Source organism: Pavona decussata, unplaced genomic scaffold (genome assembly GCF_977016875.1).
Source record: "Pavona decussata unplaced genomic scaffold, jaPavDecu1.1 SCAFFOLD_140, whole genome shotgun sequence".
Lineage (NCBI taxonomy): Eukaryota > Metazoa > Cnidaria > Anthozoa > Scleractinia > Agariciidae > Pavona > Pavona decussata.
The window spans coordinates 2,737,168-2,753,568 of NW_028145553.1; the positions used below are offsets into that span (position 1 = coordinate 2,737,168).

The 16,401-nt window shown below is 37.5% G+C and overlaps 1 protein-coding gene across 6 annotated transcripts in view; it reads left to right on the plus strand.

Moving 5' to 3' along the window:
• LOC146467021 (uncharacterized) overlaps positions 1 to 16,401 on the plus strand; it is a 57,331-nt gene that overhangs the window by 34,118 nt on the left and 6,812 nt on the right. For 5 of the 6 annotated variants that reach the window (XM_085126741.1, XM_085126737.1, XM_085126742.1 and 2 more), the window contains 16 exons: positions 159 to 287; positions 976 to 1,098; positions 1,453 to 1,551; positions 2,842 to 2,940; positions 4,107 to 4,169; positions 7,131 to 7,232; positions 7,809 to 7,907; positions 8,261 to 8,362; positions 9,474 to 9,572; positions 9,663 to 9,764; positions 10,062 to 10,160; positions 11,102 to 11,203; positions 11,658 to 11,690; positions 11,867 to 11,974; positions 13,624 to 13,821; positions 14,269 to 14,367. In XM_085126741.1, the coding sequence (XP_084982867.1) occupies positions 159 to 287; positions 976 to 1,098; positions 1,453 to 1,551; positions 2,842 to 2,940; positions 4,107 to 4,169; positions 7,131 to 7,232; positions 7,809 to 7,907; positions 8,261 to 8,362; positions 9,474 to 9,572; positions 9,663 to 9,764; positions 10,062 to 10,160; positions 11,102 to 11,203; positions 11,658 to 11,690; positions 11,867 to 11,974; positions 13,624 to 13,821; positions 14,269 to 14,367 (1,656 nt within the window). The remainder of the gene's footprint in view (positions 1 to 158; positions 288 to 975; positions 1,099 to 1,452; positions 1,552 to 2,841; positions 2,941 to 4,106; positions 4,170 to 7,130; positions 7,233 to 7,808; positions 7,908 to 8,260; positions 8,363 to 9,473; positions 9,573 to 9,662; positions 9,765 to 10,061; positions 10,161 to 11,101; positions 11,204 to 11,657; positions 11,691 to 11,866; positions 11,975 to 13,623; positions 13,822 to 14,268; positions 14,368 to 16,401) is intronic. The other variant, XM_085126739.1, reaches the window with a different exon arrangement.

The window sequence follows — 16,401 nt, forward strand, 5'->3', positions numbered from 1 at the left end:
AAAGGTCAATGAGAAGCAAAGTGAAAACCCATCGGTGATGGACAGCCCTTCTAAGTTGTTGTGTCTCTCGTTTGACTGTTCGTTTGGTTGTTTGTGGGGTTGGCTTGTTCATCTATATCCTTCTCTTTTTATTTATTCCCTGTTTTTTTCACCGTCAGGCTGGCGAGACAGCTCTCCACTCTGTAGCAGGCATCTCTCCGGGTACAAATTCTTCTAATGAGAGTATCGTGAGCACCGTACGGCTTCTTCTAGATAGCGGCGCCAATCTCACTTTAACAACGTATAATGTAAGTGCTAAATGATTGGGTATTTTTGTTTGTTTGTTTGTTTGTTTGTTTCCTAAACGACCCAGTTGTTTGCTGATGTGGGTGAATGTCGGAGATTTCTAAGCATTTGTGGAGATTTGAACCAGCAGGTTTCGTTTTATTACGGAGTCAACCTCGTTCTCAATAAATCTTGGCGCGTAATCGAATGTGACGTCACTCACACAGCTGGAGCTCGCTTGACTTAACAGGAGCGTCAAGATTTGGGGACGAGGGTGTCACCGAGCTTTACATAGCACCTTATCAACCGCTGTCTTAGTCGCGGCCAAACGTAAAAAAATAAGACTTAAAGTCAGTTAAAGATACGCTTTTCACTTTGAGAGCACCAAGTTGATAAGATTTTGGTTTAATAGTCTGTGAGTTTACTAAATCAGTTTATGATTTCCCCAAAAAATTCAATGTTTTTAAAGTGAAAAATTTGGAGACTGATCGGCACTGTGTTGTTGAGTTTAGTGTTACGTTTGAATAAGTGACCAGGAGCCCATGATTACTGGCGTGACATACTGGAGTTGAAGAAGGTTTTCCACTTGGAGAGGTCAAAGCTGATTGGTTTTGATAAGCTTGTTGCGTCTTGCAATCTCTAAATTAGCCTAACCAAATTCCTTTCTACTGCAGTGAAGCATATATTTGTTACTAATTTTGTTTGTTTCAGAAAAGAGAGACGCCTCTTCATTGGTGCGCACGCTCGGGAAATCACGAGATTGTCGAAGAGATCTTTACTTCTGAAAATGTACCAGAACATGTCAAACTATCCATCATCAATAAGACAATTGAGGTAACTTATATTATATATTATAACTTTTATAGTACTAAGTTAGACCGGCTGCGTTCACACTACGCCAAGGCATGTCTAGTCGGTAACGGTTGGAATCTGAAAACCGCTTCAAACGGACGCAGAAGAGTACTACTTATTATACGATAATCGCTCTTTTCATTATTCACACTTTTAAAACAATGTCATGTATAGTTTTTAAAGTTAAAATAACCGCCACAACGCGGCCAAGGAAAGTGCTTCTCCTTAGCGTTCAACTATATGATGACACCTTAGTATTCCGTCCACAGACATGCTGAGGGCAGAATTATGTTATAGCGCGCGCATTTTGACTTTTTTCCCTTTTTACTGGCTTAGGGTGGTGCCTCTTCGCTAATGATCGCCTCGCAGTGCGGCAAGTTGGAAGTGGTGCAAGTGCTTCTCAGGTTTCACGCGAGAGTTGATGTGTTCGATGAGGTAACTTTTAATTTTCTTACTCACATGGCAAGATCTTGAAATAAAGATTAAGAAACACAATGGAACACAGCTGCAAGATACGTCGTGCCCAGGTTCTTACTTTAGCCTTGAATTCACCTCCAAAAATAAAATTGTTCGGTGTAACAACTTCTAAGCAGAACAGTTTAAAAGATTTGTTTCAGCTCCAAAGTTTCAACTTAGCCTTGATATCCTAAAAGCCCCTTTATGGGTCTATTTGGATAATAATTTAGGGAACAACAATCCGATCATGAAACAGCAGGTCATTTAGGTCCTGGATGCATCTCACCTTCTAAAATTATAACTATTTGGGTTTGATTGAAGTAGGAGCCATGTTAGCCCAAAAAAATAGTACTGTACTGCTATACCCACTGAAACGAAAGAGGAATGACCGATTGCGTTTGTATACACTCACGACAGTATGGGAGAATGCCAAAGTACTTTTGTATTCTCCTAAACTCACTCTTTCATGTTTGGATTAGGTTATATAAACATGCGCTTTAGGAAGTAAAGCTAGAAGTCATTAACCATCGGTATCTATGGGTGACCACACTGCTTAGGTAGCCGTTGTTTATGAGACTTTAAAAGTACAGTCAACCACGAGGACCTCTTTAAGGGGAATAACCTCGGGAGCAGCTTTCTCTATCTGCCATAGATGCCTGCCTCAAACACGATTAAGCGTACAGACAAGCAATTCTGAAACTCATCAATAATTCTCAAAAAATTATTAATGTTTGAGAAGCTATATAAAACACGAGAAAGAGTGTTTTATCAGTTTTCCAAACACCTTGAAGTTATAAGTACGTAAATTATGACCACCCGGGTGAGTGTAGTCCTGAGAAGGACTGTTTGGAGTGACTGTGACTGACGTTTCGACAAGTCAAGTGACTTGACTCTGAAGATGACACACTTGACTCTGAAGATAACATCCGCTCTGGTTGTCGAAACGCCAGTCAATGTCACCCCAAACAGTACTTCTCACAGGAATACACTCACCCTCATGATCATAATTTATGTACTTGCGACGTGAACCATTTACAGTTTTACCTTGAAGTTAGTTAAAAAAAAAAAAAAAACTGGGCCTTATTGTCTCAATCCATTTTTCGATGTTTTGAAATCGGATGAAACACTCTTCCATTTGTTTTAGATATTACGTGAAATTCAACCGGGATAATCGAACCTGAAGGTGTTTGCCTTAGAAAGATATACGTCTTACAGTGGTGTCCACCGACTGTATCGCGAAATTGAAGTGTTGTTTCTCTCTTTCTCCAGGTGGGAGGCACTGCTCTGCACTACGCAGCCTCCAAAGGTCACGTGGAAGTAGCACGTGAGCTGCTCAACCACAAAGCTTACGTCAATGGGCGGACAAAGGTGTGCATAAAAAACATGTAAAAAGATGAGCTCAGAAATGATTTTGTAACGTCGGGAGTAACTTTCGATTTCAATCAGGGATAAAAAGAAAAATGACCTGACGGAGAAGAACGGTCGTTGTATTGTATCAACCCTTGTTGTGCTTTAATTGTGCGACCAATGTGATGTTCTTAATGTAATGCAATTACAACAACCTTAAATACCGGAAAGTATTGCCAACGGGATTGCGCTTGACTCATAACACTTACGGATTTTATCTACACAATAACAAAACAAGAGGCTATAGACCCTATACAAAAATGACTGACATTCTAATATTCTTTTGTCTACGTTCAAATTAGCCCTATTAACCCCGTCCCTTGAGTTAAAAAATCAAAAGAATATTTTATCTTGAACGAGGCTAGTCGGCTTAATTTGAATGTATACAAAAGAATATAAAAATATCAGCCATTTTTGCGTAAGGTCTATGTTGCTAATGTTTATAACCGTCTGTTTAGATTTTAACCAACAGAAAGCTAGCTATTGTTGGCTTAATCCACAAATCCTTCATTCGTTGACCTTAATCACTTTAGAGATAACAAGAATCCTTTCCACTAACCATTCAAAAGGTTTTGACGAACTCTTCCGTGAACAAACCGGAGGAAACTTAACAACTAAAAACTGAACAAGACCAACTGTAACGGCGCTCTTGATTACTAACATCGGAAAGGTTTTGACTTTTTGGTATTGCCGAGACACAAGGGCAGAAATTAACCCAATATTTTTAAGTTGCAATCTATTTCCACCACGGTTCTCATTTAGCGCAAAACACTTATTAATGGCATTAGTGTACTAGCATTTTCATTCTACCCTTTGCAATAGACTATCCGGCTCGAAGGACCAATGTTTAGCAAAAACGGACTTTTTTTCATTTTCATTGATATAAATGGGGATTTTGGGCCTTTAAAGGCTTGCGTGGTCCTTTTATGAAATTATACGTCCCTTCCTCCCAGACCGACAACCAACCATGTCTAAACTCTTTAACAGTTACCATGACGACGTTCTTGTCGACGACCATCATACACCAAAACAATTTGCACCGAACCGCAGCGTTCGTTGCATTCATTCGCTACCAAATGTTTTGTGATTTTGATGCCATATTTGCTTGCTTAATATTTTCTTTGCAGCCAAATGTCCGCAACTCCGCCGGCAAATCACGTCGAGACAAAGAGGATGATGATGATATGCCTGTAAGGCCCTTATGCACCACTTGCAATTAATATTATTAATAAAAAATTGATAAATGTAAATTGTAATTCAAAAATAATTATTAATTTTAAAAGCTATTGGTGAACCCCAATTTCTCTACTAAAATGACAATAATAATAATAAATTAAATCAATAGTAATTTCATTGCCTATAAAGTATATTTTCACGCAGTAAATATCTGAAATAAACTATTTATAACATTTTTTATTAAAGATTTAAAACATCATCAGAAATTTTATACTTAGCATATAAAAACTTAAAATTCAATAACAATGATAGCAGTTATTAATCAAATTGTCATTTAAGAAGACCTTGAATTTTCTTTTTTAAACAATTATTAAAAAGCGAACGCAAAAATAAACAATTAAATAATGTTTAAATGTCGTTACTTTTCGTTAATTAAAAATTTCATGTCTAGTCCATTAATACCATGTAGCCAAGACTCTCATTTATATTATTTTAAAATAAATACAATTAAGCAATGATAACGTTGACAGAACACGAGATTATCGTTAAATCAATAAAGACCTAAAAGTCTAACAATGATAACTAAATTAATAATAATATTTTTTAAAGTACTTTTTTAAAGTACTTTTATCTAAAGTTCTTGAAATGCCATCGTCCAATTAAAGAAAAAGCGTTTTCTGTTGATAGTCTAAAATGGTGCAAAATATTGCAACTTTCAGTTAAACATAAATTTTAAAAACTTCATCATCTTCATCGTTTTTATCTCCTGATGGAGAGTCGGTTCTTCACAAGCTCTTTGTGCTTTTGATAATTCATTTTCGCGCACTTTTCACTTGATTGTATCTACGGGTTTGTTTTTCGTTTGCTAGTTGCACATGCACGTTATACTCAGCTTAAGGACGGTACCTCCTTTTGTTACTGCGCATACGATCTGCGCATCTCGGGATGGTGAAAGATACTAGAGTTTCTTAACGAAGGTGCCTGCTTAAACAGAGATATTTTTGCGCAGTTCATAACAACGCGGGAAAAGCAGATCTTGACAAGGGTTACTGGAATCCGAAAAAATATAGGGGTAGCCACACATTTTTCAGCGATAATTAGCTTCAACTTGGGAAAAAAGGCTATACGTTGTTTTGTATGTAATGCTTTTTTGAATAATTATCGATGAAAAATGAGTGGTTCCCTTGCTAAGATCTGCTTTTCCAGTATAGTCATAAACTGCGCAAAAATACCTCTTTGTTCGGAGACACCGTCCTTGAATAACCTGGCTTCCAACTACATTTGCAATAATTTTTTTAATCATTTAGTCATTTAGTTATTTAGTCATTCATTCATTTAGTCATTCAGTCATTCATTCATTCAGTCATTTAGTCATTCAGTCATTTAGTCATTCATTCATTTAGTCATTTAGTCATCCATTCATTTTAGTCATTCAGTCATTTAGTCATTCAGTCATTTAGTCATTCATTCATTTAGTCATTCAGTCATTCAGTCATTTAGTCATTCAGTCATTTAGTCATTCATTCATTTAGTCATTTAGTCATTCATTTATTTAGTCATTTAGTCATTCAGTCATTCAGTCATTCAGTCATTTAGTCATTCATTCATTTAGTCATTTAGTCATCCATTCATTTAGTCATTTAGTCATTCATCCATTTAGTCATTCAGTCATTTAGTGATTAAGTCATTTAGTTATTTAGTCGTTAAGTCATTTAGATATTTTGTCATTTAGTCATTCATTCATTTAGTCACTTAGTCATCCATTCATTTAGTCATTTAGTCATTCATTCATTTAGTCATTTACTCATCCATTCATTTAGTCATTCATTCATTTAGTCATTCAGTCATTTAGTTATTTAGTCATCCATTCCTTTAGTCATTCAGTCATCCATTCATTCAGTCATTTAGCCATTCATTCATTTAGTCATTTAGTCATCCATTCATTTAGTCATCATTCATTTAGTCATTCATTCATTTAGTCATTCATTCATTTAGTCATTTAGTCATTCATTTATTTAGTCATTTAGTCATTCATTCATTTAATCATTCAGTCATTTAGTCATTTATTTCAAGATTTGTACAGAGGCCAGTGAAAATACAATTGGACACTTGGTCCCCTGCTAGGTATTAAATCACCCAACTGTCTCGTCCCAGCTCCAGTATAAGAATTGTTAACCCAACCCGAAAAATCCCCGGCAAATTTACAGTAGCAACAATGAAAGATCTACAAACAAGAAAGTAACCAAATTAACCGTTGCAACTAGTCATACTGTTAGTACGCGGACATTTAATTAGGGCAAATCAGCTTAAATTATCTCTATTGAAGACACGACTGAACCTGGAAAAGTAAAAGAGCTTTAGTTCATTTTTGATAGAAAAGTGTAGTTTGTGCTTTCTTGTTATCGCAGGCCACTTTTGCATGACACATTGAATAACACCTATTTATCGAGGAACAATAGCAATACACCTGTACCTTTTTCGACGTAAATCCGCCATGATTTTATGAATGGGGCAAAACTGGGACGAAATAACTACAGTGTTTGTCGTAGAAAAAGTTTGAAATCTGAAAAAAATGTAGACGGCTAGAAAGCTTGCAATTTCGTTCATATTTTTTCTTAAAACCAACAGACAACGTCCAGTTACTGTTAAAGTATGAAAAACACAAAAGGTGACTGCCCGCTTACCAGCCAAGCTACAACCCTGGAAAGTTTTCAATTTATAATTTTTTTTCAGATTTCAAATCTTTAGGAAATTATCTGGACATCGGAGGTGGGTTTTATCCCATGTACGGTATTCATGCTATGCTAGCTTCCTTTCCAAAACGTGTGATTTTACTTCCAAGAGGTCTCTTATATTTCAGCTGATTACAATGATAAATTTAATGTAAACTTGCACTAACTATGTAACCTGAAGTAGCACTTATCTGATTTCGAAAGTGCCAAGAATTTCTTTTCATGCTTGTGATCTTTTTTCAGATCGGCCTTACACCTCTTCATATCGGAGCCGACAAAGGACACGCGGACTTTGTACGAGTCCTCGTGACAAAGTACAACGCCACTGTGGACCCATTCACAGTGGTAAGTATCGTCAGAACATTACATCTAAAACCTCTGTCTCTATATACTTACCTATGTGAGGGTCTCAATAGGGTTAATCGTTAGTCGTAAAATGACCAAAAAGTTCCGTCGTTAGGCGTAAAAAGGAAAATTTTAACTGCTAGTCGTACAATAAATTCCTATCCACAATTTGCATTTTAGAGATTGTCAAGATCGCTTCTTAGGACTTTTTGTGTCTTGTCTAGTGGTGCTGTACCCTATTTCAACCTATTTTCATCGGGGAAAGGTCGTTAGAGACCTACAGACCTTAAAATGTGTTTTGCAACAATGGAAACTAATTTTGAACTTTCAGTAAAGCAATTGACTTTCTTTTCAGATGTCTGTTAACCGCAACGGAGAGAAATTAACCGTTAAACGTAAATGCCTCCATCCCATTGAGACCCTCCTAGGTACCAACCAGCCAATGTCGATAAGTGGCAATTGTGCATTAAAAGAAGTGTAATGTTATAATTTATTTACCAGGCTTAAAACATAACAACACGTTTCCTTCAATCAGTAAATGTGTTCATTCTTTGGCGGTATCACTTTTTCTCCAAGGACAAAAAGACTCCTCTGCATTTGGCTTCGGAGAGTGGCAACCTAGACGTATGCAAGGTGCTTCTTGATCTCCGAGCTGACGCCAGCGTAACAGACAACGTAAGTTATTCAAAGAGGCAATGCCTTGGTGATTATCACCTTCAGTTTTGGTCAAAATATTACTTACGTTGTTTCCAAGTAACTTGCTCGTACATTAGTAGCTTCTACCACACCAAGGGGACTAGGTCGGAAGAAAATTTTTAAACAAGGAGCGACAAATAATTGGTCGTAACCAAAACAAGGGAACAACTTAAAAACAGGGATGAAAATACATGTATTTATTTCGAATTCTGATTAGTTTATTGCGTTGTTTACGTCAACTATGACTGGTCAGAGTAATTACTTTGGTTTTGGTCAGTTTTGCGACACTTTTTTGTAGATCGCTGTAATTTATGACATGTGTCTTTCAACAGAAAGATATGATTCCTGTCCATTACGCCGCGATGAAAGACCACGAGGAGGTTGTGGAATTGTTCTTTAATGTCAAACCGGATACCATGACGCAAGTCAACGCGGTAAGTTTGATAAGCGCTACAGCACGGACCGTTTTTCACCACCGCACTATCCACAGGGTATCCAATGACCCATTTCGGTGAATGTCTGTTCCGAAGGCTTTAATCGCTTCAAAACTTCGGATTTGTTTGGAAAGAAAATCTATAGTTTTCTTCGCCAAAGTGTCAGCTGAAGATTTTGTAACACAGAAAACCTAATTCCTTTCGTTAGCGGCAAATATGTCGTTAAAACTGCAAAAAAGGTGAGCTAGCATTTTCGTAAGTCAACAACAGCTAGTAAATTCGGGCAATAACATTTCGTCCCCGAAAACTTTCTGCGACTGAATTTTTTAGCTAAAGCGTCCGAACAGATGAAACTGTATTGGCTTCCACCGAGATATCTTTAAAAGGGCACAAACCGATCTGGCAACACAGGAGACAACATTTCACGTATTTTGTCCTCGTTGGGTGCCTCTTTGTCAATAACTTTTGATTCAACCTTTTGGGGGCATGTCTGGTGTTCATCGAAGTGTCGTCTTTTCAGGGGTTTGAATCCTGAAATGCTGATATCGAGACTTCACTGCTCAATTCCTTACAAGAAATGAAAAGAAAGAAAAACCTCAGAGATCGAGGTGCTTCTGAGGTCAACTCTAGTCCCAAATATATAGAGATAAGCGGTATTACGATCAGTAGTCTTACTCCATTGTGTGAACTGGGTACAGAAGAACCACTGGGGAATCAGGCAAATTACCAGAGGCCCATGAAATAGACTACAAGCAGTAGCAAAATGGGTTTCGCGATTTTGTTCAAAATTTATACAGTTCACTTCTGTTCTGACACCCGTCGCTTTGTAAATGTTAAAGATTACTGAGCGGGAGGGGTGCAGAGGAGAGGACTCAGTTTGAAAATGTGTACAATTGGCGCTAAAAATCAAAAGCATTTCAACTCCAGCTTTTTTGTAACTTTTTATTACCTCACATTCCGTGGAGATAGGTAATACCCCTATACATTACCCTAGAGAGCCATTAGGTATCCCCAATTTACTCACTCATCCGCTCACCCTCCATTCCCCGAATTTCTAACAAATCGATGTCTCACCCTTTGGCCTAATCAATGCACCCGGTTTGTTTGACAGGAGGGGTTGAATGCTATGCAGATCGCATCCCAAACGGGAAGTATTAAAGTCGTCAAGAAACTGGTGGAACTTGACTTCGCAAAGTGTTCAGCTGACAAGGTAATATTTACGTTGCTATGACATTCGTATTGCGTAGAAATGTTTTCCGTTTCTTATTATGAGTCTGGCAAATGTGTTTTTGTCTTACAGGGAGTTTTGTGCAAGCCACTTCTTCTTGCAGCACGAGGAGGCCATAAAGAAATCGTGGAATATTTGCTTGAGAAGGGAGCTTCGCCTACTGAGGAAGATACGGTATAATTAAAGCATTATCATTTCACTAAAAAAATTACTTCATTTTGTTCAGGTTATTCGAGAGTTACCGAAAACCCCCAAGCCCTACCGGTAATCGAAAGGTGTTCCGAAAACCTACACATCGATACGAATACCACTCGAAAATTTTCCGAAGATATGATGATCCCGAAAACAGCCGAAGATTGGTCAAAAACGTTGAAAGATTTTCTAACGAGGTCGGAAGGGTTGCCGACAAGTTTTTAACTGACCTTTACTAAAAAAAAAGAAAATGTTTTTACTTTGTCTGCTTATTTGCAGGACGGCATGAGCGTGTTGCATTTAGCCGCCAAGTTTGGACAGCTCAAAGTTATCGACATGTTGTGGGGCAAGACGGCAACTGACAGAACCAGTGTAAAGGTTAGACAAGAGTTTAATGTGATGTAATAATTGAAAAACTTTTGATGCACTTCAACTCACCCTGAATTTTTTATTCGTTATGTACGGGGTTCGTACAGAGTCTGGAATTCTTGAAAAAGTTTGGAAATCTGCAAAAATGTTTCTAAAGCTGAAAAAGTAAGGAAAACAAAGAGAAAGTCTGGAGTTTTTTCGAAGGTGCATCAAGCTCTTAATTGCTAAGTAAAATCTTTGTCTGCTTGTCATCATCATCATCATCATCATCAACAACAACTTTTTTATAAGTATCTTTCAGCTAAGTAAATCTAATTAATGACACTATAAAATAATAATTCAAGAAACATATATATATATATATATATATCTCACAAAAAAGAAGGAAGTCAAGGTTCTACATTATCAACAGTCGGTGCTAGTCGATTTTTCGTCTAGGCCAAAATTGTATCTTTTGGGTTTGCAAAAAAGAAAGTAAAAGTCGTGAATTTTGCATACAAAAATAATGACGAACCCTGTGCATAATGTTGCGAAGTGATATCAGTTTAATAAACACGGCGTAGTAACAGAAATACTAAAATATCAACTGAACAGTCTGCTGTCGGCCGCTGCTTGGCACTTAAATTCGTGAAGGATATTTGCAATACATTACTTTTTACGGAAATTTAGAATGACGAACGGGTAAACTTTCCACGAAAGGCGAACCTAGAGTGGCAATTTAGTGACCGCGGAATCTTTTTTTATTTCTAACTTCAAAAAGATTCCGCGAATATTTATTTTTTGGATCCTGAAAGCACATTTTGTTATTCTAAAGCATCACATTTTTCCCGAGTCAATACAGGTTCTTCTCTACTTGTTTTCGGCATTGTTTTGAGTAGTAAGGGAGCAACAGGCCATCAATCATTCTAATGTTGATGTCGTTGTTTATTAATTTTTTTTCTTCATCAAAGAATGGAATGGCAGCCATCCACGTTGCTGCCTTATTTGGTCAAACGGACGTCGTGCAGGAATTCCTTTCCAGGGCTCCAAAATCTGCGTACCTAGTCAGTGAGGTAAGAAACGACTTGCGCACATATATGCTCACGCACGAGCCTGAGTGTAAGAGATTGTAAGCATGTGCGATTGTGGCTTACGCTGTAAGACACAGCGGAAAAATGAGTGCGCATGCTCCAGAGATTTGTGATTCAAGCGTGAATCGATTACGAATGCTCCACTTCAATCGCCAAATTCACACCTGTTACCAAAATATATTTTTTGGTTGAATAAGATATGTGATGGACGAAGTTCGAAGGGACCTTTCCTTATCTATTTTGATTTGCGCGAAATGAGAACAAGCAATGGGAATTTTAAAAATACTGCCATTTTGCCGAGTAAGATTGCTCACGCATGACGAGCATGCGCACTCATTTTGCCGCTGTTTCCCGCTGTAATTCCGAGCTGATACTTTAAAATCTAGTTTTAGTCCAGTTCTGGCAATTTGAGTAAAAACCTTTTTTTCCTTTTTAGAAACCCGCTGATGACAGCGAGGAGGATGAGGATGTGAGTAAATTTTAAGTTGCTGACAAGTAAACTTTATCGAGCTTCTAATGAGATCTCTTCTTTGTTTTTATTTCGGCATGTCTTAGGTCAGTGATTGGAGTACCTTCTACAATATTTTTTTTACGAAATAACTGTTTTATCACTTTATCTGCTTTTCAATTTTCCTTTGTTAACAGTTTGGGTTCACTCCACTTCATCTTGCGGCTCAAAACGGTGATAACACCCTAGTGAGAGCTATTACTAACCACCCTGGAGTACGAGTAGACTCTGTAACTTTAAAAACGGTGAGTTGAAGAAAAGTCCAATATTTGTTCCCCTGCTCCAGGCCTCACAAGGGTCAGAAGTGTAGCACGTCCTCATTACGAGCTAAAATATTGGAGCCAAAATTTAATTATGACAACAAATGCATGAATCTTCGATTTAAAACCCAGGGCCCAGTTGTTCAAAGATTAAGCTAAACCTGGATTAACGAGAATTTTGATTCGAGTTTAATTACTAAACAATAAAGATTTTTCAAAAAGATTTCTGTCCCTCAGTTTTGACTTTGACTTTTCTTTACCATTGGCTTAAAATTAGATTTTAACAACATTTTTAAATGAGCTGAAAACCTCGGTTAACTTTTAATCGTGGTTTAGCGATGATCGGCTTTCGAACAACCTGGTACAGAAGGCTGTCACTGGAAAAAAAACCTTTTGGGGGAATTTCCTTGGAGAAGTTACCAACTGTTTTGTGACTAATCGCGTGACGTATTGCGTCACGCAATTGCCACTGTATTTCATGTAGTTTTTCCTGCAGATTTATCCTTTTAAGGATAAATGTTTCCCTAGCTCATGTCAATAAGTCATGTGTGAGGATTGTCTACATTTATACTGCGCAGATATCAATCGTAAGATTTTCGCATGCGCATTGCAAAAATAACATCAAAATATATAAACTACATAGGTAGAGATATAATGTTTAATAATAGTACAGTAAAGTATAAAAATGTTAAAAACCATATAAGCTTGGTCATCGCTCATTTTCACCTTTAAATTTCCTCTCGCCGCCACGTTGGATTTTAAGACGTCATGTGGTTGCTGTTATTGCCAGGAAGCAGAAGTTCTTTTGTGTGAAACAATAGGTCATTTGAACCTCTTTATCAAAGCAAAATACGCTTTCATATAAAAAGCTATACACTTAGCCTCGCAATGAGGTTCAAATCAGCTCGAAAATGGCCTAATGGGTGAGGCTTATAGCGTCATCAAATCCAACATGGCGGCTGGTGGAAACTCAAAACATAAACAGGCAATTATCATGTTCATTTTTGTCTGAAACTGAGTATTATTTCCACGTTTTCCAAAGAAATTGGAAATTGAAAAAGTGTTTATACCAATTTAAATTGAATTTCTTTCAAGAGTGTATGATCTCTTTATCCCCATTATCAACCCAATATATTTCATTGAGGTTCAGAGAAGAATAATTAATTTTGCTCGTTTTATTCCCCTAAGCCTCGTAGCCAAGCTAAAATTTTAATTTATCGGAAATGGTCTATTCTTAACGTTAAGAACTGAGACAATATTAGAAGGATTTGTATGAAGTCATCAGAGCATAACAGTGCCTACGTCTCGCCCCAGTTTTCAGAATGTCGAAGATCCCATAATGTTTGTGACGTCATCACTTTAGGAGTCTATTGCGAGAAGAAGTTAGACATCACCAAGTTACTTTCAATTTAGTATCATTCACCCAATTTACCTCAACCAGCCGTTTAAAGTAAGTGACCGGAGCAACCTCGTTCCCAGCGCCTTTTCCCTGGCTTGGCGGCGAGAAAACCAGGAAAAAAGGCGCTGGGAACAAGGTTGGTGACCGGAGGTAAATTAACGGTGACGAGGGTTTAGTTTCCCCAGGATGAGTTTCGCATTGTGTATATTGCTTTCCTTCTCTGTAAAATTTTCAGGGTCGCACAGCTCTTCATGTAGCATCACTAGAAGGTCACATTGAAGTAGCCAGCACAATAATCAGCAAAGCTACTCCGTTGCTGCACCAGGTGGACAATGATGGACGCACCCCACTACACCTGGCAGCAGCCAATGGACACAGAGATCTGCTGGTTATTCTGATTGGACAAGGAGCTGAGATCGACGCTCAGGACAATGTAAGTCACGGGGTCTAAGTCACACTATTTTACTAATTCTGTCACGCTAGACGACACAGTTGGCCAATTATGTCACAGCTTAAGTATCATATATATCAGTAATATTACCAAAGTGGGTCACTATATTTTCAGTGATGTGATCGCTAAGGTTATTGTTAAACTCTACGTTTTAATGGTGATCCTGTCACGCTAGGTTACTGTATTTTAAATAATTCTGTCACGCTACGTCACCAATCTCACTGACTCTTTTACTTTTTCTAAGTTTTTCTGCAGCGCCAGGTCACGCTAGAGCTAATTTAGGTGACTCAGTCATGCAAGCCAGTTGATGTAATTTGGCAAAGAAAAAAAAAAATACTAAGTCAAGAAGCTTTAAAAACCTGAGAAAAATCCTCACCGCATCTATTTGAAGGGTTAAGGGTTTCCTTTGTTTTGTCTTTCTCTTGTCAGATGGGCAACACAGCTCTTCATATTGCCGCCGAAGCAGGTTATCCGATGGTGGTGAAACTGCTGATGGAGTACGGAGCCTCTCCGGTTATTGAAAACGAGGTATGATTTTAGTCTGTTTTAGCAGCTTCGAGCAAACGCAAGTGCTTGTGCGAGCGAAAGAAATGAAAACAGTCCTCATAGGTCGCAATTGCCAGCAAACATGTTGAGTGTACACATCACTAAAGTAAACACGTAAAGGAAGCGAGAACCGCCATGTTATGTAAAGCTAAACATTTAACATTTTTCTAAAACACTCCAAGCGTTAAAAATTCCTTACAACTTAAATGTGGATGTGGAGATGCTCAGGACTCCTGAGAATTATGTTCTCAATTTTTCAATTAGCTTTTTAAAGAACGGTTTTCAACCGAGAATCGAGATGCGCCTTGGTTTTGTTCACTTCGAGTTGCTTTGAACCTCATCATGAAAGTGAGACTTCGTGTATAGTTCTTATCGTGAAAATTAGTTTTCATTCGTATGCAAACAAAACTTATTTTAATTTCACGTGAAAAGCTTTGCAGTTGTGGTCTCGCTCTCGTAATAAGGTTGAAAGCAACTCGGAAATGGCCTGCTGAAAATCATCGTGAATATTGTGGCACGACCAGGAACGTTTTCCCATTCTTGAAACAATTTACACTTATTTGCTCCCACTTGGATTGGTTCATTGTTTCGTCTGCGTTTGTTTTGATTGGCGGGAGTTGTTACGTTGGCTTTCAATGTATAGCCAGGTTAGCTAAATCTTCGTTCCATCTGTTTCATGTTTGCAGCAAATTTAGTGAAAATGTTGTACGTTTTAGAAAGAACGTCATCTAGTTTTTATAACGGAGGTCAAACCCTTTAACCCCTAATATCAAAGAACAAATTCTCCTATCTTGTCCCCATACTTTTCTTATAAACGTATTATTATTAAAATATCACGAAAATTTAACTTGGGTGATCATACCCTTAATTCTCATGGCCTCAGGGGTTGAATAAGCATTGATATTACAAGGAGAAATTTGATGCTGATCACTGTTAGAGCTTTAAGGGTTAAACTTTTTGAAGTTGGGAACTCATTGTGTCTTCCAATGGTCTCGAGGATTTTTCTTCTTAAAGGGAAAGGATCATGGGGTTTTTGATATCTTTTGTTAAAAATGATGAAATAAGACCTTCAATCAGCTGCCAAATAATTCTAGGATGACAGGAAAAAGGAAATCAACTCAATTCTTGAAAGGAACAACTCGTGATATGTTCTAGCGCATTTTGGAAACATGCGAGAACTTGAAAAACATTGGCCTAACATTTTTCAAGTTTTAGTCCATTCCGACCTACTCTGTCTCTGGCCAGAGGCACTAATCGACAGTTTTACTCCACTGAGGTGATAATTTATAACAAAACTAGACAATTATTTTGTTGTTTCTGCTGACAGACAAACATTTTGGGGTTTTGAAATGACAGCAAATTTGCCTGATACTTCCCCTTTAAATCCTGCAGACCGTTCATCTCAAACTCGTACCACTAAAGTTCACATTTAATTTTCCATCATTTTTCCACCAATAAATAATTAAAACAGTTTTTGAAATCTGTTGATCGTAAATTCTTACCTGTGCGAGAAACTTTGACCATTAGCTGGTAGCTGTAAATAATTCACAATTTTCAAGTGTGGACAAAAGTAATTTGGGCCCTTATTCTTCACCTGTTACTCAATGTAGCAATTAGGAACGTAACTTAAAAAACCGAAACTGGTACCCGTTGAATAACCTACTTGAATTACGTATTCTTGACGTTTTCTTGGAATAAAAAGCTAGTCGATCGCGTATTGATTATTTATAAAGTGTTTTAATTTCACTACCCGAGCTTTCATTTCCCACCTGTATTTGCTTCTTGTGCAATGAAGTGATAAAAATATATTTATCTGTTTTGTGGTTTTCTTTCTCGCCATTTTGATAAGGAGCAAAGGCGGTGATTATATCTGATTGTATCCTAAAATTTGTTTTCTTTGCAAACTTTAGCATGTGTAAAGTAAATAACTGATATGTAATAACAACTGATAAATAAAACTATGCCGGAAGACGATAAACGCGCGTTGTTAGGTTCAAATTTTCTTGTGAGATTTTA